This window comes from Phocoena sinus, chromosome 20 (assembly GCF_008692025.1).
Source record: "Phocoena sinus isolate mPhoSin1 chromosome 20, mPhoSin1.pri, whole genome shotgun sequence".
NCBI classification, from domain to species: Eukaryota; Metazoa; Chordata; class Mammalia; order Artiodactyla; family Phocoenidae; genus Phocoena; species Phocoena sinus.
Window position 1 is genome coordinate 46,524,400 of NC_045782.1, and position 20,524 is coordinate 46,544,923.

Below are 20,524 nucleotides of genomic sequence, written 5' to 3' on the forward strand. Positions count from 1 at the left end.
CCTGTTCCTGCTTCTGAGTTAGTTTGTGGATATTTGCTTTACATTGACCAAGGGGGACCAATATTCATGCTGCTGGTGCCCCTTGGGAGGGGCTGCATAGAACCTCCACAACCTGCAGGGTGTCTTCTCAGGCCCCTGGAATCTTGTTCCTCTGTCCAAGAGGGTTTCCACGAATGTGTATTGACCCTGTGGGTTGAGATGGCCTGGGACAGTTTGTCTTTTTCCTCTTAAAAAAGACCCACTTAAAATGAATCAGACATTTCAGACTCTTTAGGGACAATGATATACAAAAGTCACTGCTGGATGCCTGCCTCAGACCCCACCTGGCCTTCCTGGAAAAGCGCTCTCAGAGCCGGGCATCATTCACATGCCACCCTCTACCCCAGAAGATGCCAGTGGCACCTGTGCCAGCCTTTATGCCTTCTGGGCCTGTTGTGTAGCTGGCAGGGCCTGACCCATAGCCTCGGACACATTGCATAAGTCAAGCCCAGGAGATTCCCCTCTCCACCCCCACCAGCGGTTCTGCGTATCAGAATCCACCCCATCTCTGCCAGGTGATGGGACCAGGACAGTGGTGGAGGTGCCCTGGTGGGGAGCAACCCTCACCGGCCCTGCCCCTTGTGGGCCATCCTCTGTGGAGACGGGAAGCAAGAGGTCTTCAGACACTTGTTGTCAACTTGACAAAGTAGTTTTATGCTGTTGAATCTAATAATTAAAAAATCGGAGTTGTGTATTATATATCTTCGTTTTTTTAATTTTCATTTTTTTTCTAGCACTTTATTGTGTTTTACAAAAGTATCAGTGCACGATGGACTGAAGACACAAGAACAGAGGAGCCTGCTTCTGGGTGGTGGATCTCCGGGAGCCTGCATTCCAGCTCCAGGAGTAGAGCATGGGTGTGGGAAGGGGCATTGGCTCAGGGGCCACCTGGGGCCAGTCACAGCTCAGCTACTGAGCGGCCTCATTTTTTTATTTGCAAAATGGAGAGAGCACTTTATGAAACTATTTTAAAGAACCTAGCTTTTGTAGGTGAGCAAACAACACTCCCTGTCTTTCCTTCCTCTCTTACCTCAGTGATCCTGCACTTACTGTCTGTTCCCTCTGCTGTAGGGTGAGGATAGGGTAGAAAGAGCCTTTGGGGTCTGGGCCTAGTATGCCCCTGCCCTGCTGGAGCCTAGGGGAGCTGCCTTTGGCTCTCCAGAACTCAGAGTGTGACCAGAAAGCCAGTAACTGGCCAGAGCATCCTCCTGCTTTGGTGACAGCGATCACTTAGTTGGGGATCTGAGGTGTGTGTTGTGGAAGACAGGGTCCCTAACGGTGAACCCGTCGCCTGCCTCCTCTTTGCTGCAGCTGCCGACATGCTGCCCCCGCCCACAGAGCAGGCCCTGAATGCCCTGCTGGCTCGCAAGGAGGAGGAGTGGCGAGCACTGCAGGCCCAGCACTCCCAGATGCAGGAGGCAGCCCTGCAGGACGCTCAGCGCCAGCTGGAGGAGGCACAGGGGAAGCTGCGACGCCTGCGGGAGGACTTTGTCTACAACCTGCAGGTGCTGGAGGAGCGGGACCGGGAGCTGGAGCGTTACGACGCTGCATTTGCCCGGGCCCGTGGGCTGGAGGAGGCCAGGCAGGCCGAGGTGAGCGAGCTCAAGATCGAGGTGGCCAAGCTGAGGCAGGCGCTGGCCGGCGAGGCCCGGCGGGTGGAGGATCTGCAGCAGCAGTCCCAACAGAGGCTGCAGGAACACCGCTTGGAGCTGGAGCGGGTCCACAGGTGAGGGCCAGCGGACCCCACTCCCCGACCCTCCACATGCCTCCGGCCCCACAGCGCTGCCCGGCACCCACCTGTCCAGTGTTTGTCAAGGGAAGGCAAGCAGGGCCACACCTGGATGTCTTTTTCTGGGTCCCAGTGTGGCTGAAATTAGTGGAGATCGGTTCAACTATTTGGAATTTTTCCCCATGATTTACAAATCTATATCATTTTAATAAAACATATTTGAGCTTATGATTATTTTAATGGTGTGGAATATATTTTAAATCCAAAACTAAGTGAGCTGACTTGAGGCAAGTCGACTGAGACCCTGAAGCTGCTGTCAGGCTTGTGGGCTCCACTCACGGTGAGAAGGGAGATCAGGCCTCAGCTGTGCGCTCTGCTGCAGCCTTGAAGTGCTGTACCCTGTTTTGTGACGTGTCTCCTCAGGTCTTCTGCCTGTTCTTTTTCACCGAATTGGGGACATTTTCAACCGTTATTTCTTCAAGTACATTTTTGGCCCCACCCTCTTTTTCCTTCCATTCTGGGACTGCAGTGATGATAATGTGAGTGTTACATCTTTTGTTATCCACAGGTCTCTGAGGCTCTGCTCATTTTTTTCAGTCTGTTTCTATTAACAGGTCAGGTAACTTTTGTTTTTCACTGGTTCTTTGCTCTAACATGTTCATTCGGCCTTTGAGCCCAACCAGGGTGTCCTTTGTTTTGGTTATTGTACTTCTCAGTTCTCAAATTTCCATTTGATTCTTTGTTACTTTTTCTTTGCTGAGAGTTTCTGATTTCCATTTGTCCTAAAACTGTGCAAAATTGCTTGTTGAAGCATCTTTATGACGGCTGCTTTAAAATCCTTGTTAGATCATTTCAGCATCTGCGTCATCTTGGTGTTAACATCTGTGGATTGTGTTTTCTCATTCAGGTAGAGATTTTCCTGGTTCTTGGTATGACCAGTGACTTTTGATTGTATCTTAGGCACTTTGGGAATTGTGTTGTGAGAGCCTGGATCCCACATCACGTACTCTTCTGCAGGCAGTCACCTGTCCAGGTGCAGCATGTAGGTCCCCTGGGTCCTGCCAAAGCCACCCCCGCAAAAGTGAAGCATCACCTGTCACCCGGTGTTTGCAAAGGTGACCCTGCAAATGAGTAGCTTGGAGACTCTTCAGTGTTACTTTTCTTAACTGCACTTTTCACACAGTGACAGGAACAGTGAGCTGGACCAGCAGCGGGAGCAGTATGGGAACCTGAAGTGGAAGCTGGAAAGGAGGCTGGAGGAGCTGGACAGCGAACTTGCCCTGCAGCGGCAGGTAGGGCGTGGGGTCCAGTTCCTCCTCAGGTGCCCACCCTGCCCGCCCTCTCTGAAACCAAAATTGTACCAGTTGGAGAAGACCATTTTGTTAGCCGTATGGTATCCTGGGATCACAGATTTCTACTTTATGGTGATCTGTGGGGAAGTGTGTCTAAATCCTCTGTAGTAACTCCCCCAGGGTTCTCTTTCCTTGCAAATAGAATAAACATTTCCTCCTTTATTTATTTTAGAAAAAAGTATTATGAAGTTAAAGTTTGAGTTATTTACTGTGGAAAAGAGCTGAGAGCTCAAGTTGTGATAACTGTACTTCTTTCAACAAAGCAGTAAATAAGTTTAAATATAGATGTATCAGCTGACAGGTGACACTTAAACCTGTCACCAAAATTTCTCCTTGTTGTCATTGAAACTCAGCCTACACGTCTGAGAGACTCAGCTATGTTGGGGTTTGGGTGAAGGATATCCTTCACACTTATGGCCGAAGTCCATGTCTGTCAGGGCTGCGTGTGTGCAAGGACATGGGCACCCTTGGTCTCCTTCCAGGATGTGCCAAACTTGTGTCATCGTAGCAGTGACTGGTGTTTATGGAAACTGCATCATGGAGCTCCGTGTGTGTGTGTGTGAATTTATCTGCTCAACACAAGAGACACAATTTTGTTCTACATTTTCCAGATAGGGGAAACATTAAGTAACCTGCCCAAGATCCCCCTCAGTAAGTGGCAGAGCCGTAATTTGAGTCCAAGACAATTCCAGTGCAAGAACTCTTAGGTACTGTCATACTGCCACAGGATAACAACTCACGCCTCATTTTTATAAATTTATTTATTTTATTTATTTATTTTTGGCTGCACTGGGTCTTTGTTGCTGTGCACGGGCCTTCTCTAGTTGCGGCGAGCAGGGGCTACTCTTCATTGTGGTGTGCGGGCTTCTCATTGCAGTGGCTTCTCTTGTTGCAGAGCACGGGCTCTAGGCGTGCAGGCTCAGTAGTTGTGGCTCGTGGGCTCTAGAGCGCAGGCTCAATAGTTGTGGCGCACGGGCTTAGTTGCTCCACGGCATGTGGGATCTTCCCAGACCAGGGCTCAAACCCGTGTCCCCGGCATTGGCAGGCAGATTCTGAACCACTGAGCCACCAAGGAAGCCCACGCCTTATTTTTAGACTTGTGTCTGTGATATTGGAGAGGAGCTGGATCTAGAAGTCAACCTGTCTGTGTCCTTACTTCTGCCGTCCTTGGAGTGATGCTGACTGAGCCATTGAGCTCTGAACTAGGCCCCTAGTCTCTCCAGTGGATGTGCCACTGGGCAGATGTGAATGGTGTGCCTGCCTGTGCTGGTTCCTTTTCGGGCACTGGGGTCAGCGGTTCTCAAGGAGGACAGACCTGTCAGCTGGCAGACTGAGGCCTGACTGCTGGGCTGTCTGTCCCACAGCATAGCGTCAGTGTCCTGAGATAGGACGGCATCCTGATGTGCTGTACCCATCAGGATGGAAGGCGCCCACGGACACAACTGTCCTTGTGACCGAGCTTTCAGGCACGGCCGCATCTACCAACCACGGCTGGTGGAGGAGGGGGCCCTGCCCTTTCCTTTCCCTCTTGGAAGCTTGAATTTTACTGTCCATGATGCCATCATCGCTTAGAACATTTGAAATTTCCTGCAGAGGACTTTCTTTTGGAATCCTCAGGGACCAAAGAACTTTTTCCATTATGGGCGGGTTTGACTTTTTGAAACAGTCCAAGGTCACTGGGGCCTGAGCTGAGTGATCAAGACCAGGTATGACTCATCTAAGTCATGAGGTTTCCTCAAGTGGCATTGGAGTCCCTTCCAAAGAAGGAGTTTCGGAAGGGCTCTGGGCAGCGGTGGGAGTGTCCCAGTTAGCAGGACAGTCAGTGGCACTTGGAGGCAGCAGTGCCCTGGTGGGAGTTGTGGTTGTTGGGCTGGGTCTGTGGGTGGCTTCTCAGCCTGTCCACACTCAGAGCCCTTGCTCCGACTCAGGCTTGTTCAGGCTTTGAGCCCCCTTGTCCACAAGGAGGGCACCTCCAGATGGGAGTTTTTATACCAGCCCCGTCTCTGGAAGGAAGGAAGCTTGACGTCTGGACTCTCCAGCTCTGGGCTCCGTCCAGAGCTGCTGCCAGGAACTTGGGCAGCCTTTGCTGCCTAGTGTGGTTCAGGGACAGCTGGGGCTCACGCCAGCCTCAGGGCTGTGCTGCCCACGCCCGACTCTCTGTGACTGCAGAAAGGGCCTTATGTGCTCATCAGCTTTGTGGGCTTCCTTTGGGCTGGTTTCCCATCTCCTTTTTCTGAAGATCTTTGTGTTCATTATTGACTTGTCAAAGGTAGAATTGATTCAATGGTAACAGTGATTTTTATTTTCAAAAAGGAAGTATAAGATGACGGGAGCTGAGTTTGTAAGCTGTAGACTGTGGACTTAAGGTTTTTCACTGTTGGTTAGCAGTCACAGGATTAGAAGCCACTGGAGGAGAAACAGTGATTTGTTGATTTATTCATTTAACAAATAGACTTTGCCAGACACCATCCCGGGCCCTGGGGTTAGGGCTGAGCAGGGGCCCCACCTGCCCTGAGAGTGAGCTGGCCCTTGTGGGGGCACAGTGGACACCCAAACATTACAGGCTCTGGCTGTAGCATCCTAGGGACATCACCTGCATAACACAGGGAGGCAGGGTGGATGGGGCTGACCTTTAATAGGCAGGTCAGGAAGGGCACCCTGGGAAGAGGACTTGTGAGCCCGCCTTCAGTTGGCATCAGAGTTCAAGTTCAAGGGGGCTGAGACAGCAGCGGTGTAGGCCTCCCAGGCCCTCGTGAGGATGGCCTTTGCTCCAAGTGAGGTGAGAAACTCTTGGGGGCTTGTGAGCCAAGTTGAGTTTTTAAAAGATCCTCTGTTGTTGGGTTGAGGACAGCCTGTGGGACTGGGGAGGCAGGGAGACAGGAGGAGCCTGCCGCAGCCCCAGGTGAGGGGCTGGGGCTTGAGCCACTGGCAGGTTCTGGATACACCTAGACGGCAGAGCCAGTGCACACGCTGATAGATGAGATGGGGTGAGAGGCAGGCGCCGAGGACACATCTGGTTTGGGGCTGAGTGCCTGGCGGGATGACTTGCCCTGTTTGGAGATGGGGGAACCACACAGGGAGGATGGGGAGGGCGCTCGGTCGGGCTGCATAGGAAGTGGCTTCTGCGCTCCCAGGTGGACAAACTGGGAGGTCAGGATGGAGCAGGTGGGCCACAGGGTACAGAGCTAGGAACCTGGGACACCCCCAAAGGGTGACTGTAGGCAGAGGAGCCATCCAGGCTGAGCCGGGGACATCGGCACAGGGCAGGGGCATGGGTGGGGGACTAGCAGGAGAGGGGCCCCCAGGAGCAAGAGAAGAGGGTGGTCGGGAGGCGGGCCTGAGCCCCGTGTCTCTGGGGTGAAGTGGGGATGGGGAGTGGACTTGGACGCAGCAGCGCGTTGCAGGGGTAGTGGCTTTCTTGTTTCCTCACCAAGGACACGAAATGCTTGCCCGCTGGTCTGGGCCAGGCTCTGCCTGTGCAAGGGCTTCCTGCCCCTTGGCAGCCACAGACTGCAGAACTTTGAGCAGAAACCAAGTGCTTCAGTATTTTGTAGCGTTAGGAGTGAGTCTCAATGATTTTCATATTCTGATCCCAACAAGGGTTACTCGAGTGACCCCTTATACTTCGTCTTGCTTCTCAAGGGATAAAAAAAGTATGTTTTCAGTTGTACTTCTGCATGGTGTCTCTGAGGCCCCCCACCTTCCGAGGAGGGGAGGGAGGCTGCTATGGAGGTTATTGCAGGGCGGAGGCAGACGAGCCCGTTCTTGCCGGCGCGCTCAGGCTGGGTTCAGCCTTCCCCGACTCTTTCCTTCAGGGAGCTGAGTCTGTCCAAGCCTCTTCAAAAGCAGGGGCCTCGTTACTTGGTCAGAAACCTGGAATCCTGCTAGTGTGCTGGGCTCTCCGTGTGCTGTGCTTTCCAGGACGTGCATTTCAGTTTGACTCTGTCCCTCAGTGTGTGATTTCTGCATCTGTATCCAGGCCTCCCGTCCATAGGGCACATCAGCCACTAGTGTCTGCTTTCCTGTCACCACTGTAAACAAGACGATAAAGGACTAAGGACAGTGAGAACCCACAGCAGTGACGGGAGCAGGAGAAGGGCCTCAGCACACGGATGAGTGAGCCTGAGCCTTCCCGGGGAGGGTGGGGGCAGCAGCTGGGGAGCGGGCCTGTGGGAAACACAGCCAGTGGGCCTACAGACTCAGAGAGGTTAGGCCTTGGGACACCAGGGGCCATGCACGTGCAGGTGGATGTCTGTATTTGGGGCCGCGAACCACACCCTTCATGTGCGGATGGAGTGCCCAGCAGCCAGGAGCTCCTTCCCCAGGCAGAAGCTCAGCACAGTTTTCTTTACAGAAATTGGACTACCCATGGGGAGAAGGAAGGCGGCTGTGTGGGCCCTGGTGTCTGCAGCGCAGATCTGACATTGGGGAAGCAGCGCCCTCAGTCGGCTCTGCGAAGATTCAACTTAATTGAGCTGTCATTTCCTACAGTCCATGCACCCATGTTAAGCGTGCAGTTCAACAAGGTTTAACACAGGTACTTGAGTAACAACCAAGACAGAACTTTCCTGCCACCCAAAGTTCCACGTGCTTCTTTGCAGTCAGGGAGCAGCACCCCTGGCACCGGCCCCACTGGCCTGCTTCCTGCCGCTTGCGGCGAGATCTGTCTTTCGGAGAGTCCTGTGAGAATGGAGCCGTGCACTGTGCCCTTTTTTGTCTGGCTTCTCTCTCACCATGACGTGTCTGAGGCTCATGGTTGTCATGTAGTTGGCAGCTTGTTCCTTCTCGGTGCCAGTGCTGTGTTGTGTGGAGGTGCTAGTCTCTTTCCGTTCTCTGTCAACGCACATTTTGGACACTTGGGTCGTTTCCAGTTTGGGGCCATTTCGAATGAGGCTGCTGTGAGCATCCTTGGCTGTCTTTGAATGGACACAGGCTACATGACCAGGAGTGCAATTTCTGCGATGTGTACTACGGCTGTGAGTAACTTTTTAAGAAGCTGCCGAGCTGTCCTCCAAGATGGTTGTAGCATCACATTCCACCAGCAGCAATTAGAGTTCTAGTCGCTCCCCCTCCTTGCTGGCACTTAGTGTTGTCAGTCTTTTTCTCTTTAGCCAGTCTAGTGGTTGTGTAGTAGTGTCTTACTGTGGTTTTAATGTGCTTATCCCTGATGATCAAAGATTAAGCATCTTTTCACATGCTTACTGGCCATTCATATATCCGTTGTGAAGTGTCTGTTCAGCTTTCTTGTACTTAAAAAAATTGGGTTATTTGTCTTTACATTACTGATATGTAAGAGTTCTGCATATATATTCCAGAAACAAGTTCTTAGGTATATATATTTCAAATGTTTTCTTCCAGGAATTCCCTGGCAATCCAGTGGTTAAGACTCCGTGCTTCCACTGCAGGGGGCATGGGTTTGTTCTCTGGTCGGGGAGCTAGGATCCTGCATGCCACGTGGTGTGGCCAAAAAAAAATTTTTTTCTCCCATTCTGTGCCTTTCCTTTTCCTTTTTGTAACAGTCTCTTATGAATAGCAGGTGTTTTTAATTTCAGCATCCCAGTGAACTTTTTATTGCCTCATTCCTGAGTAGGAGCATATAACTGAGGCAGGATTACAAGACAGAGAAATGCCAGCAACATAAGACGCCCAGAGGAACAGGGAAAATGACCCTGGGTAGGACAGAGATGATTCCCGAGACAGTGATCCTAAAACCCGCCGCCGTGTGATCAGCTCAGGTGTGAGGCAGCATGGTGGGCTGTGTGGCCCTGCCCGTGCTAGGCTTGCCCGGGCATGGCGATTGGTTGTCCGTGTTGGTCTAACTGTCTGCGTGGGCAGCTCTGGTGCTGTGGCCTCCTGGGCTCTGCAGGCGGTACCAGTGATCCTGCAACTCCTGTCAGCCCAGTCCTGGAGGATGGGCCAGGAGAGTAGCCACCTTCCTGCTGCCAGGGCAGGGGCTGGCTATTTCCCTCCTTCCCATGAGGCTCTTCCTGTGTCGTTCCCCCAAGGTGAGAACTTGAGCCTCTTGGGAATGGGGTGGGGACAGAGCCAGCCACTCATCCCATTATATCTTCATTTTCAGTGTCTAAGAGCACATTGTGGGGGCTTCCTGAGATCAGTGTCCCCAGGGGTGTATTTTGCATCCGTAACTCAGGATGCCAGGAGGAAGGGCCAATCATAACAAGAAAGAATTTTGACAATTAAAAGTATGTATAGAGCCTTCCCTGGCCATCGTTAAGACTCCACACTTCCAATGAGGGGGCCCGGGTTCAATCGCTGGTCAGGGAACTAGATCCCCCATGCCATGACTAAGAGCCTGTATGCAGCAATGGGGATCCCGCCTGCCTCAACTAAGACCCAGCGCAGCCAAATAAATAAATAAATATTTAAAATTAAAAAAAATAAAAGTATATATAAAGAAATTAATTCAGAAAATGGAAAAAAGACACAGAAAATCCAAGAGAGAATTTAAGAGACACGGAGGATAAATCCAGGATTCATCTAACAATACAAATTCCAGAAACATACAGCAGAGAACAGGAAGGTGTCAGATTATCAAGTAAACATCATAGCCACTTCTCAAGGTGGGGACTTCAGACTGAAAGGCCCCCAGAGCCATGAGCAAAAGGGGTTTCAGAGGAACAAAGAGGAGGTGCTGCAAACGTCCAGAAAACCTGTAGAGTCAGAGCCTGGCCCAAACTCCTCAACCTCAACTTGGGACAGAAGACACATGACAAGGTCTTCAGCACTGCTGGGGGAAGAGATGTAAGCCCGGGGCCCTGGGGTGTGAGGGTGTGGATGCCTCTGGCTGGGTAACAGCCTCTCAGGAAGTTAAACTGGAGTGTAACTACTGAGCGAGCCCTGTGCAGCGTGGCTGTGTGTCGGGGCCGAGGGGTCAGCCTTTAGCTGCCTCTGTTTCCCTTTTGAGTTCAGAACATTGAGAACCAAGAGATGGAGTGGAGGAGGCTGCCAGGAGAATGGGGGCCTGAGCTGGGCGAGTCCCCAGGACTGGGTGGCCCCAGTCACAGGGCTGAGCTGGCAGCCTCACTTGGAAGCCTGTGAGTCTGAGAGAGGTGGGGCAGGGAAACCGAGGGCAGCTCCCATTCCAGCCCCCTGGGAGAAGGCCGAGTGGGGCAGGGGATCGTGGGACTCTCACCCTGATGGGAGCTCTTGAGCTGGGGAAGGAGGTCCGTTCCAGCAGGCGTAAACCAGGAGAGAGGAAGAGGGCATCCAGGAATACCAAGGACCACCTACGGGAGCTGTGAGTCTCAGGCCTGGATGCTGGCTGTGAGGCAGCCCAGGGAGAGACCAGATAGATGGGCATGGAGACTGAGGGCCCTGGAGGGACCATACCCCAGGAGAAGAAAGGGTCACATTATGGGGTGTGTCCTGGGAAGCAGACACCACTCAGGAAACAGGAGACAACCAGACAGAGAAGGGGCGGTCAGAGAGACAGAGAATTGAAAACTCTGGGAGAAATGAGATGGGAACCGTCATAATCGTTCGCTGTTGGGTGAGCCGTGAATCACTTCATTGTTGTAATAGTTTATGGACTTTTGGGTTCAGCCCGTGGGTGAGGCTTACACAGCCAGGGGAGTGGAGCCGTGAGCCCCGTGTCAGGGGTGTGGGGTGGGGCTGCTCAGGAAGCCGGCAGGTAGCGTGGAGGGAAGAGTGGCGTGTTGTTTAGAGAGAGACATAGACGGAACCAACAACAGAACTGCTGGGAGGGGTGCTTCTGAGCTCATGGGCCTGGTGTCTCTCCTTGTGGGTCCACTAGCAGCTCTGTCTGTGCAGAGCAAAACCCCACAGGACCACAGGGGAGAGGGACAAACCTACGTCCACGGTGGGAACAAGAGCCCTCCGATGTCCTTCATGCAGCGTTACAGGCCCCAGTCCCACTCTTGACCTCGTCCTCCGCTAGGTCCTCTGCGTCCCTCCTGCCCTCAGCGTGCCTGTGGGTCTTTGCTGGCCCCACCGTGCTCTTTTCACCACCAGCTCTTTTTGTTCCAGGAGCTGCTCCAGGAGTTTGAATCTGAAATGCAAAAGCGGGAGCACGCGTTCCGCCTGCAGGCTGACAGCATGAGCAATGTGGTCCTAGCACATGAGCTCAAGGTAGAGGGCCCCCTCGGACTGTGATCATTTCCTCAGCAGAAGTGAGAAGCCCCTTGCGAGTTAGGGTTCACATGAAGGCCTCCCGCTTTGTACGTGGGCCTCGGTCTCTGCCACACAGAGTTGGGGGTGACATGCAGGTGACATGCTTGCCACTGTGCCTGCCAGGGCCCCGGTCAGGAGTGACGGCCACTCTGCCCAGCCAGAGGAACGCTGGTGCCACCAGTCCAGGTCTAGTTACCTGCCCTTGAGGAAGTGCCTCCCTCAGGAGAAACCACCACCCCGCAAACTCTGTCCTTGGCCTGTGTACTAGCGTGACGCCTTGGAATGGGCCTGTGAGGAGGGGCCCCTCATCCCCCTATTGTCAGGAGGAGGCCTGTCTGCAGTTGGTGCTCCCAGCCGTGGTGCTGGCTCCCCTCCATGAACAGGACTTCTCTAAAGCACTGGCCCCAACGTGGCCAGGGCACACATGAGGAGCACGCATTCCTGGCCTTTAGCACCGAGACAGGGAGCAGCCTGGAGGGGAGGGGGAGTTGTGCCGGGGTCAAGGAAGCAGGGTTGATGCCTGGCCCGGCCCTGCTGCCCCAGCTGGTCACATCTGGGCAGCGTCCAGCCAGGTGTTAGTAGTAAGATCGACACCCTGCACTAGTGGTCAGCAAGGTCCCTCCTCTAGGCTGCCAGCCTCCCCACAGGGCTGCAGTCCAGGGGGCAGCACCAGGCCCTGCCTGACCCCTCTGCGGGAGTCTCCCTGACTTTCCCCTGGAGGAATGCACCCAGGGCCAGTAGGACCTTGAGGCTGGGGCTGCCTCACAGTGACACCACCACCACCCCACCCCGAGGCCACTTTGAGGACTTCTGAGCACCAGGGGAGAGAGAGCAGGCGGGACGTGCAGGGCCAACCTGTGCCTCACAGTGCGGTGGGCACTCCTGTCAGAGGAGCAGGGGACAGGGGTGGGTGAGCCAGGGCATGCCCCACTCCCATCTCCGGCATGCCACGAGTCGGTTCTGGTCCCCTGAACACCTGCCCCTTGAGGGCATCACAGGTTATACACAGAACTGATTTGGGGGCAGCAGTACCATCACCTCTGCATTATAGTCGAGGAAGCTGAGGCCCAGAGAAGCTATTTAAAAATTGAGTGTGTGGCTGGGGTTTGAGTGGGGTCACTCAGTAGGGAGCCACGTTCGTACAGCCTCCATCTGGCTGTGTGATTCCAGTATCAAATCATGCCCGAGTCGGGTGCTGGGGTACCACAGGGACTCACACGGGGCCCGTGCTCTCAAGGTTGTGGGAGCATGTGAGGAGACTCACTGTTCTGTTGCTTCTCAGATTGCAGTTTTCCTTCGCTCCCAGTTCTGATAAAATGGTAAGGCTTACCTCTAGCACCTCAGTTTGTTCCACTTATATCCTTATTTTGAATTCTTCTCTTTCAAAGATTAAACTGCTGAACAAAGAGCTCGTGGCCCTGAGAGAGGCCGGGGTGAAGGCTGCAGAGTCCCTGCAGAGCGCCGAGGCGGTGAATGCAGAGCTGGAGGATAGGCTGCAGCACAGAGACTGGGAACTCAGGGACCTGGCTGCCGTGAAGGACGCCCGGTGCGGAGTCTCCCCATCTCCCTGTGGGTGGACGTGGCCAATGCGCCCGATGTTTAGCGTGGTCTGGACTCCAGCCTGGAGGCATCTGCCTGTTCTGGCTTTTTCCAGGCCGGCTTTGCTGTAGCCCCTTACCTGCTTTTTCCACTAATATTTGATTCTTTCAGGATAAAAGACTTAGAGGGTAAACTTCACTCTGTGCAGCTCACCAAGAAAAAAGAAGAGGAGACGTTTAGGAGGAAGTGAGTGTTTCTGGCTCCAATGTCAGCGGAGGGAAAACGTTCCCAGATCCCCTTGGGGGCAGACCCAGCCCTCCTGTGGGACTGTTAGCTGGGTCAGGCCTGCTCTTCCAGGGTCTCCCCTCACTTTTCAGTTCAAATTAGTATATTTGTGTGTGTTTGGAGGAATATCATCAAAACACTGAGAATTACAGAACACGCCTTGTAAAATGCATTGCTGAAAGCCGTCCAGATTGACACTTAGAGCCAATATACTTGACCCGCTGAAACAAGTCTTGGGAGCAGGGTGCACACAGATGCTCTGTGTCCTCACACACTGCGTGACCCCGCAGAGTCGTGTGCAGCCCAGGTGGTGTTATTTACGGAGCCAAGGTGACAAGAAACCTGTGTTCCTTGGTTCCTTGGTGTGGGCTGGGGTGTCCATGCCCTGGAGTCTTGGTGTTTGCCTTTTGAAAGTAACTAACCAATGGTCACAGAATAATGCAGTGCAGAAATAACTCCCTCCCTTCACTAGCTGTCATGATCAAACTTTTGTTGTGATTTGGTGAAAAAGAAAGGTATATCCTGCCAGAAACTAATGGGTGCAGCAACTGGCATGAGTATAGTTTTTTGCTACTAGAATGTGGAAAATACTGAACAGTTTGCAAGGTGAGTAAGATGAAGATTGATTGTAATTGGAATGAAAAGTACGGCATGCGACTTGATTAAATAAGGCTTAACCATCTCATTGAACAATGCTGATGGAATCTGAAAGAAATCATGTGGAATTACGTTTTTTAGGGCTTTTTACTCTTCATCGAAACCAAATAGAATAAAAGCATAAAACATCATGGACATCATGTCAGCTGTCAGCGACACCCAACAGTGTATTTTCGAGACGAATGTTCTGTTGACAGAGTTCCAGTAGGTTTGGCATCTCTAGCGAAGACAGACATGCAGCCCACATCCCGCGGCCCCCAGTTCTGGGAAGCCTCAGATTCCGGGTTGAAAGCAGCCCAGCAAATGGGGTAGCTGCGAGGCCAGGGCAGTTTACACCTGCCTTCTGCTTCCCGAGTCCGTACAGCTTCTGCTGGTGGCCCTTCACTGAAGCACATGTTCTGGGGTCTTTCTCCCATGGACTGTGAGCTTGGGAGGGCTGGGGCCCAGCGTCTGAGAATCTCTCAGTCAGTGTTTTCGTGTGAGGAGTGAGGAGCAGAGAGAAGCGGGCAGAAGTGCCCTTCGGGAGGACATGCATGCAGCACTCCTGAAGAATGAGGAAGGTTCTAGGCTCGGGGGTCCTGAGCAGGGCCTATGTGAGCCACTGGGGACCTCACTGTGTTTCAGGCATGAGGAGCTGGACCGTCTGGCCAGGGAGAGGGACACGGTGCTGATGGCAGCGAAGAGCGCCCATGCGGAGCAGCTGCAGGCGGTAGAGGCCAGGGCCCTGGAGCTGCAGGTGAACTGCGAGAACCTCGAGGTGCAGCTCCGCAGGGCTGAGTGGAGGCAGGCGGACACCACTAAGGAGAAGGACGCCGCCATTGACAAGTGAGCTGCGGCTGAGGGCCTGGCTGCCTAGTTAACCTGTTTCAGATGAAGGGAAGTGGGCACAGGCTGTTGGGAGTCACTCCTGCAGCTCCCGTCACTGTTGTTGTTTTAATTTTATTTATTTATTTATGGCTGCGTTGAGTCTTTGTTGCTGCGTGTGGGCTTTCTCTAGTTGGCGGCGAGCGGGGGTTACTCTTCGTAGCGGTGCGCAGGCTTCTCATTGCGGTGGCTTCTCGTTGTAGAGCACGGGCTCTAGGGCGCGTGGGCTTCAGTAGTGGTGACTTGTGGGCTCGAGCAGACACTCAGTAGTTGTGGCACACGGGCTTAGTTGCTCCGCGTCATGTGGGATCTTCACAGACCAGGGCTTGAACCCGTGTCCCCTGCATTGACAGGCGGATTCTTAACCACTGCGCCACCAGGGAAGCCCCTCCGTCACTGTTTTTAACCATTCTCTTTTTTCATTTTCCTTTATTTGAAAGTATGTGGTTAGTATGTGTGGATGTATGTATGAATGTGTGCATTTATTTATTTGTGGTAAATACATATAGCATAAAATTTACCATCTTAGCCATTTTTAAGTTCAGTGGCATTAAGTACATTCACAGTTGTGCAACCATCACCCCATTCGTCTCCAGAACTCTTTTCTCTGTAAAACTAAAACTGCCCATTAAACAGTAACTCCCCATCCCCCTCTCCCAGCCCCTGACACCCACCATCCTACCTTCTTTCTCTGTGAATTTGACTACCCTAAGGACCTCACATGAGTGCAATCCTACAGTGTCTGTCCTTCTGTGACTGTCTTGTTCCACTCAGTGTGATGGCTTCAAGGTTCATCCACGTTGTAGCGGGTGTCAGAATTTCCTTCCTTTTTAAGGCTGAATGACGTTGCATTGTTTGTATAGAACTACATTTTGTTTATCAGTTTATCTGCTGATGGCCATTTTGGTTGTTTCCACCTTTTGGCTGCTGTGACTAGTGCTACTATGACTATGGGTGAGCAAATATCTGCTCAAGTCTCTTCTCAGTTCTTTGGGTGTGCACGCAAAAGTGGAGCTGTAGGTCATACGGTAAGTCTATGTTTAACGTTCTGAGGAACTGCCAAACTGTTTTCCACAGTGGATGCACCATTTTTCACAAAGGTTCTAGTTTCTCCATAAACTAGTTTCTTTTTGTTTTTTTAAATCAAAAACCATTCTTTACAATTATTTTTTATTTTTTTGGCCACACTATGCAGCTTGCAGGATCAGTTCCCCAACCAGAGATTGAACCCGGGCCCTTGGCAGTGAAAGCACAGAGTCCTAACCGCTGGACTGCAGGGAATTCCCAACTAGTTTCTTTTTAAACCCAGTTTTCTTTTTCGGCATCTTAACCAGGCCATGACATGTAAGCCACTCTGCCCCACTGTGCCTGGTGTCTGCAAAGGACCACTGTAACTGAAGTCATAATTGAACTCAGCCTTTTGGCGGCCAGTAAGGAAGTGATCTTTAGAGAAGCTGTGTTTACAGAAGACGATTAAGACAAGTCATTTATAGAGCCTACTGTTTAGCAACTGGCTTTTCTCCTTTGTTTGGAAAATATTTCTGTCTCTTTTTTTTTTTTTTTACAGAGAATTCTCTACCAAGTTATATTTCTACTTACGGGGAAAATGGCTCTTAAACTATAAAATACCAGGAAGTTAAAGTTTATTCAGGATAGCTTAGAGTCACACGTTATATTGTTTGATCTGTTAAACGCAGGCAGCGGTAGCTGGAGGGGTGAGGCAGCTCAGTCTGACGGGCGTGTGTTTCCCCAGCCTCTCCTCCGTTTGGACAGGCTCTCCCTGGGCCCTTCTCGCGGATGGCGACTCAGATCCCAATATCCGGGTGCACAGAGCTTCCTGCAGGCAGGCCTCCTTCCTCTGCTCTCACCTCTTGGCATGTCCACCCTTGCGTTCCTTCCTGTTCTTCCGTGGGACCAGTCAAGTGGCCATGACAAGCAGCATCATTGGGTTCCCAGGAGAAGTCTTAGTGTCTGTATCAGTGTCTTTTCATTCCCAGACATACTCTTTATCAATCAGCAACAAAACGGCCCATACTGTGAGCTTGCTGTCTCTTTGGGCCTATTTGTGATAGTATTCCTGAGACCGTTGGTTTGTGAATGGCAGAGTAGAGAAATGATGACCTGAGACAGTGTTGTGAGAACCATGTGTGTCTGTGCAGGTGTATAACCTATCACATGGAATATGGTGCACTTTAACCTCCTAGTACCCAGAGGTAAGATGCAAAAAGAAATAGGTGAAATTAACTCCAGGGGACTTCCCTGGTGGTCCAGTGGTTGAGATTCCACGCTCCCAATGATTGGGTTCAATTCCTGGTCAGGGAACTAGGTCCCACATACTGCAACTAAGAGTTCACATGAGGGAGCTAAAGATCCTGTGTGCCGCAACTAAAAAGATCCCGCATGCTACAGCTAAGACCCGGCACAGCCAGATAAATAAATAAATATTTTAAGAAAGAAAAAAAAAGAAATTAACTCCAATAACATTATATCTAACCTAGTATACAGTAAGTCTCCTACATATGGATGAGTTCCATTCCGAGTACACGTTCCTAAGTCCAATTTGTTCATGAGTCCAGCAAAGTTAGCCTAGGTACCCAACTAACACAATAGGCTATATAGTATTGTACTGCAATAGGTTTATAATACTTTTCACACAAATAATACATAAAAAACACACAAACACAAAAAATAAAACTTTTTTTTTTTTTTGCTGCACGTGGGCCTCTCACCGCTGTGGCCTCTCCTGTTGCGGAGCACAGGCTCTGGACATGCAGGCCCAGCAGCCATGGCTCACGGGCCCAGCCGCTCCGCGGCATGTGGGATCCTCCCAGACCGGGGCACGAACCCGTGTCCCCTGCATCAGCAGGCGGACCCCCAACCACTGCGCCACCAGGGAAGCCCAAAAAATAAAACATTTTAAATCTTATAGTATGGTACCTTGAAAAGTACAGTAATACAGTACAACAGGCGGCATACAGGGGCTGGCATCAAGTGAACAGGCAAGAACAGTTACTGACTGAAGGAGGGAGATGAGGTGGGAGGTGGTAGAGCTGAAGGATCGTCAGCAATTGGAGATGGAGGGCAAGCTGCAATTTCATCTACACCTGACCTTAATGGCACAGGTTCTGGTTCCTTGCTGGATTCAATTCTATCTACCCTCTTAAAGAAACAACCCAGTGATGTCTGAGTAGTAGCTCTTCTTTTCTTGTCATAGATGACATGGTAGCACTGGATTGCATTCTGAACGGCTGCTGCAACCTTCGTATACCGTTCTACGTTTGGGTCCTGTGCCTCAAATACTAACAGTGCCTCCTCAAATAAAGAAAATCCCTTACCATTTCCTGCGTCGTGAATCTCTTCAGTTCTTCAGTTACTTCTTCATCTTCGTGTCTCTCTTCGTCCTTTCTCTGGGTCTCCAATTCCATCAGGTCTTCATTAGTAAGCTCCACGTTCACGTCTTTGAAACTTCACAACTTGAAGGTTCATATGTAGGGAACTTACTTTAACCAAAATGCCATCTTGTTGCATATCATTAATAAGTAATCAATATAAAGTTATTGAAGAAGGATGACTAAACTTGCCTGAAAAAAATATTATTGAGATATTTTGCATTTTTTGGTGCTAAGTTTTGAAGGCACATCTCAATGCAGATTGGCCACATACCTGGGAGCCCCATGTGGCCCATGGCCCAGTGCTGGGCAGCGCTGGTCCGAATGCTGATCAGAGGCCAGGACTCAGTGAGGGCGAGATCTCTGCTCTCCAGAACACAGGCCTGCTTGTGCTGGTTTGGTCTTGGCAAAGTGAAGCAGGAACCAGGGTCCCATTCATGGACACATGCAAAGCCCCTGCTGTGTGCAAATCATCTCGTGGGAATTCGTTAGAATTAAAAATATGGTTCTCGAGCTCCAGCACCTTCTCTTATAGTTGGGGAAGCCCAACACACATGGAATCACAAAGGATCAGATCAGGGACTGTAATGGGAAGCTCAAATTGGATGTCCTGCTTGATGTGTGAGGCCTGGGCAGTCGACTTCCCAGGGCCGCCAGCTGCTCCCCTTTCCCACCCGGAAAATCAGATAAGGTCCAGTTACAAAGTACCTCCTAGCCGATGTCCTTCGGCCTCGGAGCAAAGTTGCCAGTGAGTAGGTAGAGGGGAAGGAGTGCTTTGGAATTCCAGGACAGGCCAGGCATCTTGTGTCCTTTTGTCTTCCAGCGACACACAGATCGGAGGAGAGCCTTTCATTTCCCTCTGTCACGTCAGACATGGGGCACTCGAGGCTCCAGGGCTAAGTGTCTGGTGGGGCACAGCCAGGGTGAAGCCCGGATGCTGTGAGCAACCAGCCCACCTGCACACACTTCCCCGTGTGGACTTGGCTCCAGGTTGGTGCCTGGGTTGGGGGCCAGCTTTGTCATGGATTCCTGGGCCCCCACCTGCTACTTTCTCACCCCGACAACTACATGGGACCAGAGCAGGTGCCACCCCAGAGAGAGGGGCTGGGCAGACCCAGAGGGGAGCAGCTCCAGCCCCCATTCTGACACCAGCACTGTGTCTTAGCTGGACAAGTTCTGCAGTTGCCAACTTTTTGTGGCCCCTTGTGATATTAGGATGAGCTTAGTTAAGAGTCAGTATGACTCTGGACATATTGTGCTAGAAGTAATTTGTTTAAATTATATGGGCTTCCCTGGTGGCGCAGTGGTTAAGAATCCGCCTGCCAATGCAGGGGGCCCGGGTTCAATCCCTGGTCAGGGAACTAGATCCCACATGCGTGCCCCAACTAAGAGTTCACGTGCCACAACTAAGGAGCCCACGAGCCGCAACTAAGACCTGGCACAACCAAATAAATAAATAAAATAAAAATAAATATATATTTTTTAATTATTAAAAAAAAACACCCCAGCACACCGGCCTTGGCGTTTAGGCCTGTTTAAGCTGAAATGTTTAAAGAAGCTTCCCACGAGGGAACCTGCTCCCTTCTCCTTCCCATCTCTGCCCACCTTTGGATGGAGCTTTGTCTGAGGCTCAGGGCAGCTGCACTCGGGACTTTGATCCAAGGCCTTATCAGCCATTTGCCTTCCCACGGCTCGTCCACCTCTGCACCGCACTCCGTGGCCCACCTGTGGGCCTGTGGCTCTGGGCAGTGGCCAGTGAGTGATCACAGCATTTACCCCACAGCATGCTGAGTGCAGATTAGGAGGGAAACAGGCCAGGGCTGCAAATAGGGTGATCACCCTGCGAGCTTTGTGTGGTTAATATCATGGCTACTCTAGTCAATATCGTTAGGTGTTTTTTCTAAAGTTTTTCTTCTTGGGAGATTTATCAAATTTTTGGTGATTCTACCAAGGAATGTAAAGGGTTTCTGTAGAACCTTATCTTGCTGTTCAATTTGGAGATATGTGTTGAATATCTCTATGTGGAAGGGCTATGCCGGGCATGGCAAGGGGTGCCCAGGTGAGTCAGATGGCACTGGTTCAAAACCGTTGGCTCGGGCTTCCCTGGTGGCACAGTGGTTGAGAGTCCGCCTGCCGATGCAGGGGACGCAGGTTCGTGCCCCGGTCCGGGAGGATCCCACATGCCGCGGAGTGGCTGGGCCCATGAACCATGGCTGCTGAGCCTGCACGTCCGGAGCCTGTGCTCCGCAACGGGAGAGGCCACGACAGTGAGAGGCCCGTGTACCGCAAAAAAACAAAACAAAACATTGACTCCGAGAGACACGCCCTGGCACACATTTCCCCGCACACCTGGCGTGGGCTTGGCATTCTGCAGGTGTTAGTCGATGCTTGGGTTGGTGGGAGGGAAGGGTGTATATTTCTTCTTGGGTAGGACCATTTCTTAATCTAGGCAAGGTAGTCTCTGCCCTGATGAGTGTGAAAGAGACCCTGATCTGTAGCATTTCCTTTGAGGGCTGTGT

The 20,524-nt window shown here is 51.7% G+C and overlaps 1 protein-coding gene across 5 annotated transcripts in view; it reads left to right on the forward strand.

Annotated features, from left to right (window-relative positions):
• CCDC57 (coiled-coil domain containing 57) overlaps nucleotides 1-20,524 on the forward strand; it is a 108,607-nt gene that overhangs the window by 11,770 nt on the left and 76,313 nt on the right. For all 5 annotated transcript variants that reach the window (XM_032617562.1, XM_032617563.1, XM_032617565.1 and 2 more), the window contains exons 4-9: nucleotides 1,351-1,765; nucleotides 2,952-3,060; nucleotides 11,128-11,229; nucleotides 12,660-12,817; nucleotides 12,982-13,056; nucleotides 14,377-14,577. In XM_032617562.1, coding sequence (XP_032473453.1) covers nucleotides 1,359-1,765; nucleotides 2,952-3,060; nucleotides 11,128-11,229; nucleotides 12,660-12,817; nucleotides 12,982-13,056; nucleotides 14,377-14,577 — 1,052 coding nt within the window. In that variant the 5' untranslated portion in view covers nucleotides 1,351-1,358. The remainder of the gene's footprint in view (nucleotides 1-1,350; nucleotides 1,766-2,951; nucleotides 3,061-11,127; nucleotides 11,230-12,659; nucleotides 12,818-12,981; nucleotides 13,057-14,376; nucleotides 14,578-20,524) is intronic.